This window comes from Lithobates pipiens, unplaced genomic scaffold, assembly GCF_037356315.1.
Source record: "Lithobates pipiens isolate NorthernLeopardFrog02 unplaced genomic scaffold, aLitPip1_a1.2 Scaffold_3, whole genome shotgun sequence".
In the NCBI taxonomy this organism is placed as follows: domain Eukaryota; kingdom Metazoa; phylum Chordata; class Amphibia; order Anura; family Ranidae; genus Lithobates; species Lithobates pipiens.
This window is the reverse complement of record NW_027507790.1, coordinates 231,467,347-231,479,055: the sequence shown is the minus strand read 5'-3', so window position 1 is coordinate 231,479,055 and position 11,709 is coordinate 231,467,347. Positions and strand designations below refer to the sequence as shown.

General features: G+C 42.8%; 1 protein-coding gene across 3 annotated transcripts in view; it reads right to left on the bottom strand.

Annotated features, from left to right (window-relative positions):
• Positions 1-3,178: 3,178 nt before the first annotated feature.
• The window catches only part of C1QTNF3 (C1q and TNF related 3), a 134,890-nt gene continuing 126,359 nt past the window's right edge, over positions 3,179-11,709 (bottom strand). For all 3 annotated transcript variants that reach the window (XM_077462886.1, XM_077462883.1, XM_077462884.1), the window contains exon 6: positions 3,179-3,356. In XM_077462886.1, the coding sequence (XP_077319012.1) occupies positions 3,197-3,356 (160 nt within the window). In that variant the 3' untranslated portion in view covers positions 3,179-3,196. The remainder of the gene's footprint in view (positions 3,357-11,709) is intronic.

The following is an 11,709-nucleotide window of genomic DNA, read 5'->3' as shown; positions in this document are numbered from 1 at the left end:
TGGTTCCCTAAATGAACTGTAGCTCCCCAGTGTCGGCAGCACTCATGCAGCCCCAGACCATGACACTACCGCCACCATGCTTGACTGTAGGCAAGACACACTTGCCTTTGTACTCCTCACCTGTTTGCCGCCACACATGCTTGACACCATCTGAACCAAATAGGTTTATCTTGGTCTCATCAGGCCACAGGACATGGTTCCAATAATCCATTTCCTTAGTCTGCTTGTCTTCAGCAAACTGTTTGCAAGCTTTTTTGTGCATCATCTTTAGAAGAGGCTTCCTTCTAGGACAACAACCACGCAGACCAATTTGATTCAGTGTGCCACGTATGAGCACTGACAGGCTGATCCCCCACCCTTAAACCTCTGCAGCAATGCTGGCAGCACTCATATGTCTATTTCCCAAAGACAACCTCTGGATATGATGCTGAGCATATGCACTCAACTTCTTTGGTCGACCATGGCGAGGCCTGTTCTGAGTGGAACCTGTCCTGTTAAACTGCTGTATGATCTTGGCCACCATGCTGTAACTCAGTTTCAGGGTCTTGGCAATCCTCTTATAGCCTAGTCCATCTTTATGTAGAGCAACAATTCTTTTTTCCAGATCCTCAGAGAGTTCTTTGCCATTAAGTGCCATGTTCAACTTCCAGTGACCAGTATGAGTGTCAGGGAAGACGGGCTTTCCATGTAAGATCCCGGCGTGCACGCATGGGTACTAGCACTTTAAGACACACACCTGTCACCAATACTGAAGTCAGGCGGGCTATTTAAACAGGGCTCCTACAGAGGTTCATTGCTGTTTGGTCTGCAGCTTCTGTGTTGTATCCTGTTTCCTGTGTGACCTCTGAATCTGATCCAGCTTGTCGTTTCCTGTGATTGCCTGCTGCCTGTTCTGATCCCGGCTTCCCTTTGACTCTGATCCTGCCTGCTGATTCTGTCTGCTGATCTTACGGTACTACTTGGCTTGTGACCTGACCTCTCTTCTGCCTACCGTCTATGCCTGATCTGCCTGATTATTACCGACCCGGCCAGTCTGACCCTGCATCTCGTTCATCCAGCCTGCTTCAGCTCCCAGCCCTGCAAACCAGCATCTGGTCCTGCTCGTGTGAGTTCATCCACTACCTGCCTGCTGATCACCACTACTACAGGGACTATTGAACTGTTTACAGGCACTCATACCCCACCGTGCTCCTGTGGCTGCTGTATCAATACCAGTGGTCCGCGAGCCGGAGTTGTACGAGAGGCCTTCCTCTGCACGTCAGGCTCACATTCCAGGTATGTAACAATGAGAGAGTGAGAGCGATAACACCAAATTTAACACACCTGCTCCCCATTCACACCTGAGACCTTGTAAAACTAACGAGTCACATGACACCGGGGAGGAAAAATGGCTTATTGGGCCCAATTTGGACATTTTCACTTAGGGGTGTACTCACTTTTGTTGCCAGCGGCTTAGACATTAATGGCTGTGTGTTGAGTTATTTTGAGGGAACAGCAAATTGACACTGTTATACAAGCTGTACACTCACCGCTTTACATTGTATCAAAGTGTAATTTTTTTCAGTGTTGTCACATGAAAAGATATAATAAAATATTTACAAAAATGTGAGTGGTGTACTCATTTTGTGAGATACTGTATATGATCCAGATTCAAAAAAAAAGTTGGAACGCTGTGTAAAAGCTACATAAAAATAGGATGCAATGATTTGCACATCTCATAAACCCATATTTTTTATTCACAATAGATAGCATATCAAATTTAGAAAATGTATCATTTTAGGAAAAAAATAAGGTAATTTTGAAATTGAAAGCGGCATTACCTCTCACAATAATAGGGACAGGGCCATAGTTAGCGCAGTGCAGCATTCCCTCTTCTTATAACAACAATGCTCAACAGTCCTGGGTCTTATTTGTCAAATTTTTGGTTTCAAGATGCACCAAATATTTTCAATTGGTGAAAGGTCTGGACCACAGGCACACTAGTTAAGCCCCCAGACTCTGCTATTACGAAGCCATGCTGTTGGCATGTACATTTTATCACAGCATCCCAAACTTTTTGGAATTTGGGTTCCCAATAAGCTTGAGCCAATTGTATGACAAATACATCTGTTTAAAAGGAAGTACCCTTTTTAAAATAAGGTTTGTATGTAAATTTTATGTGTGTAATTGGGAGGAGCTATATTTGAGATTACGTATGCATACTTTGCCTGGTGCTTTGGAGTGATGGACAATGGCGGCACGCAGGTCCTCTTTCACAAGGTCATAAGTGATACTTGTCACCATGAGAAAGAGAACCTGCGAGTCTCAAAAGGTCACATGCATTTTCTGTATGATGCAATTTCTTAAAGTAGTACTAAACCCTTAGTGTTTTTTAGTTAACAGATTGAGCACAATAAAATAAACACTTCCCAGTACACTATTTGTTATAATTGTAATTCTAGCACTTGCAGTTTACAGCCGTCAATGCTAATATCTCCTGCTACTTTAGTCCTTCTTCTCCAAACTCTCAGCCTTCACAGGAAAGGGCTAACATTGGACAGTGCAGTCTACAGGCAGTCACTTAGCTTGGGGAAGGGAAGTGCAGGAAGAGGGGATAACCAAGGGAGTGCCTATCCGCTGTGGGGCTGTGTGTTTCTGTTGACAAATACAGTGTAGCAAGACACAACTCTAGGCCCTGCAGACAAGGGTGATGCCATAGGATGCTGCAAGAGAACAGAGCCACCCTGAACCAGGAAACCTGTGGCAGTGATAATGCACCAGCTTAAACTGGAACATAGGCAAAAATTAAAAGGTAGAGAAGCTGCATACTCAGCAAGTGATTAAATCAGCTACTGAAAGTGCTTAAAAATTGAGGGTTTAATATCACTTTAAGTAAAAAGAGCTAATACTAATAGCCATTGGTTTGCTGACCCTTCTATACAAATTCAGCACTGTGGGCAGATGATACTAGTTATTGGCACATTGAGTATGTGCAGGATGGATTGTTTTTTTTTTTTTGTTGCTTTCAATATACACACCAGCTCTTGTTAAATGCACAATCCATAATTTTAACCCTGTCACTGCAAGTTTCTGAAACAATTTATTTTACCAATGTTATTTGTGTTTCTTTGTTATGCTTTTATGAAGGGCTTTCTTCCACCTTCATCAGTTTTATTTCACCTAACAAAAAATATGCATATTGTACAAAAGTAGATTTTTATTTTGTCTCAAAGAGGAGGAACCCGCAGAAGGTACAGTAACGTTGGTGGTCCCCATGCAGAGCTCCGGTCCCCATCCTCAGCCAGACTTCATCGTCTTTTGACAGCTTTAATACAGCGTTGTTCCCTGAAGTGTCTTGCTTACCTTTTGACTCAAAGCTGGAAAAAAAAGCACAAACAGTTGTATCTCAAGATATCCATCAAAAATACAATGTCCTCAGAAAAAAAGAAAATACATATAACACATATAAATACATTATTCATTATTATATACTGTACACTAAATAATATGTAATAAATATATAATATAAAAAAAATTACTATATACTGTACCTTATATATATTGTATTGTATACATTATATTTTAATATAGTAACACATTAATACAACTGACACACAATTATATTACAACCAAAAATATACACAAGCATCTACAAAGTATACATTCAGTGGCCTGTAGTGCGAGATGACTGTCGGTTAAACTTCACACTGGGCCGAGGACTGCTATTTTGTTTAGCCTATTATTTGATAAGTAAAAGTGTTAGTTCTCATTTTTTAAATTGTATGTGTTTCATGTTGAACAAGCCAAAATGCTACAAAATAGTGTAGCACCCTGGGGTTTAGTCAGGGATGCTCCTCACAGATTTGCTTGCCAGGAGTTGTTACTTTAGTTAATTGTTAGAAATACATTGATTTCTCCCTAAGTTTGACGTTGTTGTACCTTTCTCTTCTACCACTAGGTGGCCAGGCACTTGGTGGTACTAGATATGAGAAGGATAACTTAAGGTCCAGTTATGGGTATATGGGGTATCTCAGTCAATAGGCAGGGGTTTTCTTGAATCCTTTGGCCTGCTGGGAGAGCCTTTATATCGGGTGGAGTCAGATGATCTGTGTTCTTTGCCACCTGGATAGCTGTCTGGGTGGATGTGTGTTGTATGCCCCCGGCTGCTAGGCCAGAGATTGGGCCTATCCTGGGGCATCTGGCTGCTAGGCTGTGTGAGGACCTATCCAGAAGTAAGAAAGCAGCGCAGGTTTGGCATTGCGGCTTGCAGTCCAACCAGAAATTATGGTTCTGCCGGCCGGAGAGCCTGTCAGTGGTCAGAGGTAGAAGGGGAGCTGTCACCATCAAGGGACCAACCGCTTTATTACCAGGGACCACAGTGAGTAACTGAAGCAAGTACTGGAGCAGCATTCTCACTGAACCGGCACGGTGGAGAATCAGGAAACTTCAGGCGGTGATCAAGTCAGGGACCCAACTAACAGAGGTGACACTTGCAGAGCAGCCTTGTGAGTCAAGCCAGAGACCGATCCGGTGATCAGGGGTGAAGCTTGAGAAGTATCTGGAGTGCCAAGCTAGGGACCCAGCAGGGAAGAGTGGGTGACGCTCAAGGGAGATACCACCGCAAAGCTTTGAGAAGCTCCAGGGAGTCAGTGAATCAGAGGGTCTAGTGAAAGACCAGGAGCTCAAGGGGCTGAAGAACTACAAGTTGAAGTTGTAGTGAAGCTGAGAGGACTGTTAGGATTTAGCAGATGTGGCACCTTACTGGGGCCTTTCCCTGCACGGCTGTATTCTTTTTGAAATCTCGGAGTCTGCCAATTAAAATTGCAACTGCTTAAAGCGGGAGTCCGTCGGGAGTCCGCGTTTTTTTTTTTAAAAGCCAGCAGCTACAAATACTGCAGCTGCTGACTTTTAAAATAGTGACACTTACCTGTCCAGCGCCATGTCGTGCCATGTCGGCACCCGAAGCCGATCTCTCGATCGTCTCTCGGGTGCTGCCGCCGCCATCTTGGGTATGGGAATCAGGAAGTGGAGCCTTTCGGCTTCATTTCCCGGTTCCCTACTGCGCATGCGCGAGTCACGCTGCGCAATAAGGATGGACCCGCTGCCTCTGGGATCTGTGTGTTTCCCAGCAGGCAGCGGGGGACTTCCGGAAAGGGGTGTAATCTACGCCCCTTTCCGCAGAGAGCTATCCCGGAAGTGGGTGCAGATACCTGTACTGTACAGGTACCTGCACCCCCCTCCCCCCTGAAAGGTGCCAATTGTGGCGCCGGAGGGGGGGAGGATTCCAATGAGCGGAAGGTCAACTTTAGGGTGGACCTCCGCTTTAAGGATGTCCTGGCCCTAATCCACTTTCCCTCATAAAAGAAAGACTGTAAAAGACATAAAGATCTCTTTTGCATTCAAGAAGTGTCTGGCGCCCAATAACTTACACCTTGCACCCAATATGACTCACAATCCACTACTTACAGAAGGATGTCAGCTATCTTTGGCCTTGGAGGTCCTTATTAGACTGGAAGAGGCTAAAGCCTTTGACACAATAGTATTATATGATTATATATATATATATATATATGTGCACACTGTATCTTATAATGCTATGCTATTTGAGACCTGCATTACAAGTACATTCATTGATTTCACAGTATATGAGAAGTGTGCATTCACTTATTTATCAGCAAAATGAACACATGTTCATAATGGAAGATATCACAATGAAAAACACATATTAAACACATTATAGCACAGGAAACAGAATTATACTATGATATATTAAAAGACCAAGATGAAAATGTGTATACAAATAAAATTAGCTAAATAACCTACATAAATAAACTCACATTAAAAATGTATTGAGTGGTATTACAATTTGTTAAAGAAAAAACGCCAAAATTTCAGCAAAGCAAACATTCTGAGGCTACTAATGAGCTATGTTCAAAACTGATTGTAAACACTTTAAGTGAGCAAATATGTAAATGATATTTAATTCTCTGTTGTATCGACACCCCCAAAACAGTGAAATAAATAGTGGCACTAAAATTCAAAAACTAATAATGAAAAACATGTATATATATTGATAATGACTATCAAACACACCCTGTGACAAGTGAACAAAAAAAAAGAAAAGTGATCAAACACTTTTTTGTGTTGTTCTATGAACTTTTTTATTTTGTTAAAGGAAATGTTTGATTACTTTTTTTTTTTTTTTTGTTCACTTGTCACAGGGTTTTTTGATAGTCATTATCAATAGATACACGTTTTTCATTATTCATTTTTGAATTTTAGCTCCTCTATTTATTTCACTGTTTTGGGGGTGCTAATGAATATGGCCTAAAAATAATTTAATAAAAAATGTTCAAGTGTCAAATTTATTTCTGGAGGGGTTTTATAAAGATGGCAGTAACATCAAAAAATTTTGATTTTTGATGTTTTAAATTTTTAGGCAAAAGAGTACAAATTAATATTTAGAATTAGGGACTTATTTAAAAAAAAGAAGGGTTAGGTTCAGTTTTGCAGTTTTCTAATTCTCAGCTATTAAAGCCGACGAGGTTTTTGGAAATGTCAGAAGTCTAGACTTGTGAACTAGAAAGCCTATGGAGCTGTCTGACGAGGTGCAAAGTAGTTTCTGAATCTTGCAAAGCAGAACTTGCTAAAAAAACTGAGTAAAAATCTGAGGTTCTGCAAAACTTGAACAGTAATTAGAAATGGGGAAAAACTGCCCTACAATTGTTGGCCTCTACTTGGAGAATTGGACAGAAAGGGAATGTCTGAAAGGTTCCAAATGAAGAGAAGGGAGAAAAGGATTAAAAGGAATTAACATTAATTCATTAATTAAAAGGAATTTTTTGACTGGTTTGTACATATTTGTACAAATTTGTTTACGTCGGGACTAGAAATTCAAACTCTTCTCAGGTCCCTCTTTTGTGATCCTGGCCCCTTCCTCCTGTTCAGTGCCCCCACAAAAAGCAGCTTGCTATGGGGGCACCTGAGCTGAGTCAAAGCTCCCTTTATCCATTTAGACATGGAGCCCCAGCCCTTCCCTGATTGGCTAGCTGACTTTGATTGACAGCAGCGGGAGCCAATGGTGCTGCTGCTATGTCTCAGCCAATCAGATGGGAGAATCTCAAACAGCTGAGGCACTCGTGGATAGGGATGAGCCGAACACCCCCCGGTTCGGTTCGCACCAGAACTTGCGAACGACCCCCGCGTTCGGTACGAACGTTAGAACCCCATTGAAGTCTATGGGACTCGAACGTTCGAATTGGAAAGTGCTAATTTTAACGGCTAATATGCAAGATAGTGTCCTAAAAAGGGTTTGGGGACCTGCCTCCTGCCTCAGGGGACATGGGTCACTGCAAAAAAAAGTTTTAAAAACTGCCGTTTTGGCGGGAGCACTGATTTTAATGACGATTAAAGTGAAAAAAAAAAAGTGAAATATTCCTTTAAATATGGTGCCTGGGGGTGTCTGTAGTATGCCTGTGAAGTGCCACGTGTTTCCCGTGTTTAGAACAGTCCCTGCACAAAATGACATTAAACGGAAATAACACCATTTAAAACTGCTTGCGGTTTTAATGTTATATCTGGTTCCTGCAATATGGTTGAAAATCATTGAGAAACATGGCATGGGTAGCCCTCCCTGCCCATTACCAGCCTATTTGGGTCTTGTACGCATATTAAGGGGAACCCCGTACCCATATTAAAAAAAGGATGCCTGTGGCCAATCATGGCTCTCCTCGCTGCCGACGCTGCGATTGGCCAAGCATGCGGGGTCACAGTGCATGCTTGGCCAATCATGGGGCAGCAATGCACTGCGGTGGTCACTCGAATTTTGATGCGAATGGCCCAAACGTTCGGAATTCGCCGAACGGCCGAACAGCCAATGTTCAAGTCGAACGTACGTACGTACGTTCGACTCGAACACGAAGCTCATCCCTACTCGTGGATATCGCTGGACAGAGATGGGGCTCAGGTAAGTGTTAGGGGGGTGCTGGGGTGGCTGCTGCACACAGAAGGCTTATTGTCCTAATGCATAAAATGCATTAAGATAAAAAAAACTTTTGCCTTTAACAATCCCTTTAAGTCTACTTTTACATATCCTTAGCTCATGTATTGTAAAAATTCTGTAATTTACAGAATACAGTAGCTCAAGATACATTTTAAACATGCCCAAATATATAAGCCATCCCTAACTGGAGGGCTCCATCAGAGGTTTCAGTCAGACACTGCAAGCCAATATGTATTCTTCTACATATTTTTGGTAAAAAAACGCAATAAGCGTTTATTGATTGGTTTGCACAAAAGTTATAGCGTCTACAAAATAGGGGATAGTTTTATGGCATTTTTATTGATATTTTTTTTTTACTAGTAATGGTGGCGATCAGCCATTTTTATCGTGACTGCGACATTATGGCAGACACATCGGACAATGTTGACAAATTTTTGGGACCATTGGCATTAATACAGCGACCCATGCTAACAAATTGCATTGATTACTGTAAAAAATGTCACTGGCAGTGAAGGGGTTAACCACTAGGTGGTGCTGTAGGGGTTAAGCGTGTCTCAGGGAGTGATTCTAACTGGGGGGGGGGCTGTTAGTGACACGTCACTGATCATCGCCCCCGATCACAAGGAGAGGTGATCAGTGGCAGTGTCAATAGGCAGAACGGGAGTTGCTTGTTTACATTAGCATCTCCCCGTTCTTCTCTGTGACACGATCGCGGTTATCTCTGCGGACATTGAGTCTGCGGGACCCGCGATCCCAGTCATGGAGCTCCCGACACGTGCGCACACCCTGGGGGTTATTTACTAAAGGCAAATGCACTTTGCACTACAAGTGCAAACTATAAGTGGAAAGTGCACTTGGAAGTGCAGTCGCTGTAGATCCGAAGGGGACATGCAAGGAAAATAAAAAATTGCCCTTTTTAGCTTGCACATGATTGAATAAAATCAGCAGAGCTTCGACTCATTTCAGATCTACCCCTCAGATTTACTGCGACTGCATTTCCAAGTGCACTTTGCACTTGTAGTTTGCACTTGTAGTGCAAAGTGGATTTGCCTTTTTCGTAAATAACCCCCTTTGTGTTATCATTAAAAAGGCACCTTCTCTGTGCTTTGTAAAGCCCCCCCCCCCACTTACCTTGCCAGCACTCCTTTGTTGCTTGCTCCTCCAATGCAGCCAGCAACAAAATCCAGAAGTTTAGACTGTAGGGGAGCATGTAGGCAGGTTAGGTCTACTTTCTATACTGCAGGTGGCACTCAACTGCAAAGGGGGGAGTCGAGAGGAACATGGTCAGTGGGGAAGCTATCCTATTGGATGCTGCCACCCTATGTGACTCTAGTAGTCATCTTGGGTGAGGCAGAGCCTATTTAAGGCCCCAGCTCACAAGCTTATCATGCATTTTGTGTAAGCAGTGTAGGGACGGTTGACACGCCTGACAGGGACAGTGATTAGCAGCAAGAAGAGGTTTCAGATGAGTAGTGAAAGGATAGGGCCATGCCATCCTTCTGGAGACTTCCCCTTATGTGCTTGGCCCAGCCAGGCCACATTCCACCCTGAAGACAGACAATGAGGTACCCATTGGTGATATTGCTGTGAGTGTCCCCGATCAGATGCCTTCCGCCGGGTTTGTTATAAATATAATTTGCGATTGGACTGTGTTTTTACTGCTGCTACACCATGCTGCACCCACCCCCCCGCAAGCATGCGACTTCCTCCTATGTGACAGTGAAAGGGTCTAGCCTAGGCCCAAGCACTGACACATGACTAAAGGAATTACATCACTGCTTCCCCTAGCCTTTGACACCAGGCAACAATTGAATTGTATTTCTGGGTACAAAGTAGGCATGTGCATGTGCTTCCCCACTGACAGATGAATGTAAAGAAAACAATGCCGACAATTGTCCAGCAATGGAAAAAAGTAAAAAAAAACAGCATGGGGTCGCTCCCAGTACATACCAGGTCCTTCAGGTCTGGTATAGATTTTAATGGGAACCCCACGCCAAAATGTAAAAAAAAAAAACAGCATGGGGTCCCCCCCAAATTCCATACCAGACACTTATCTGGGCATGCAGCCTGACAGGTCAAGAAAGGGGGGGAGCGCATGCCCCCATCCTGAATTTTCTATTGCCGGCATTGTTTTCTTTACATTCATCTGTCAGTGGGAAAGCCGTTGACAGATGATGTCTTATGGTTGTTAACCACTTTCAGACCGGACCAATTTGCTGGTCAAAGACCAGACCACTTTTTGCGATTCGGCACTGCGTCGCTTTAACTGACAATTGCGCGGTCGTGCGACGTGGCTCCCAAACAAAATTGACGTCCTTTTTTTCCCACAAATAGAGCTTTCTTTTGGTGGTATTTGATCACCCCTGCGGTTTTTATTTTTTGCGCTATAACCAAAAATAGAGCAACAATTTAGAAAAAAACGCATTATTTTTTACTTTTTGTTATAATAAATATCCCCCAAAAATATATAAAAAAACATTTTTTTCCCTCAGTTTAGGCCGATATGTATTCTTCTACATATTTTTGATAAAAAAAAACGCAATAAGCGATTATTGATTGGTTTGCGCAAAAGTTATAGCGTTTACAAAATAGGGATAGTTTTATAGCATTTTTATTAATAATTTTTTATTATTTTTTTTTTACTAGTAATGGCGGCGATCTGCGATTTTTATTGTGACTGCGACATTGTGGGGGACCCATCGGACATTTTTGACACATTTTTGGGACCATTGTCATTTATACAGTAATCACTGCTATATAAATGCAGTGATTCCTGTGTAAATGACACTGGCAGTGAAAAGGTTAACCAGTGGGTGGCAGTGTAGGGGTTAAGTGTTCCTAGGGGTGTGTTACTAACTGTGGGGGGGTTGGGCTTTCATTTAGTGTACACTGATCTCTGCTCCAATCACATGGAGCAGAGATCAGCGTCACTAGTTGCTAGGCAGAATGGAAAAATGTTGTTTACACAGCATTTCCTCCATTCGGCCGCTCCGTGAGACGATCGCGGGGATGCCCGCGGCGATCGAGTCCGCGGGTCCCGCGACCGGACTCACGGGGGTCCCGACCAGCGCGGGAGCTCGCCGCCGGCGGCGCGCTCCCGATGGCAGGGCGGCATCGAATATTGGACGTACCTGTACATCGTACATCGTTGTGCGCTGGTCGGGAAGTGGTTAAGGACGTGGGCGGCCGGCTTCCTGGCCCATTGCTTAACAACCAGCTATTTCTTCACACAGAAGAATCGGTCGGTTGTTTTTTGACCTATTCGAATTCTAATAATTCTGAACAGTTGGAATTAGTTAGAAAATTAATAAGGAAAATTAATTTTAATGAAAACTAAATTAATTTGAACAAAAACGAAACAATACTAAATGAATTCCATAATGAAAGGAAATTAGTAACATAACAAATATATCCGAAACGAAACACATTTTTCAATTCTGTACATGTCTAGTACAAAGGAGGAAGGAGCAGCAAGAATATTAGTGGGCTGGGGAAGTTTACACAGATACTGGTACTTGGCCCTTTATAGACAAGGTGACAGTGTCTCTTTAAACAACAATAATGTCAACACATAGAAATATAAAATAAGAACTAACTAAAGGTATAACAAAGAGTTAGCCACCCAATACTGGCATTTCAGTTTTTGGTAGATGCTAAAAAAGTGAAACCATGTGACTGTTTTTTATATCTCTATTGGTGGGATCTCTGTGTCAATGTCCTTGGTCTGC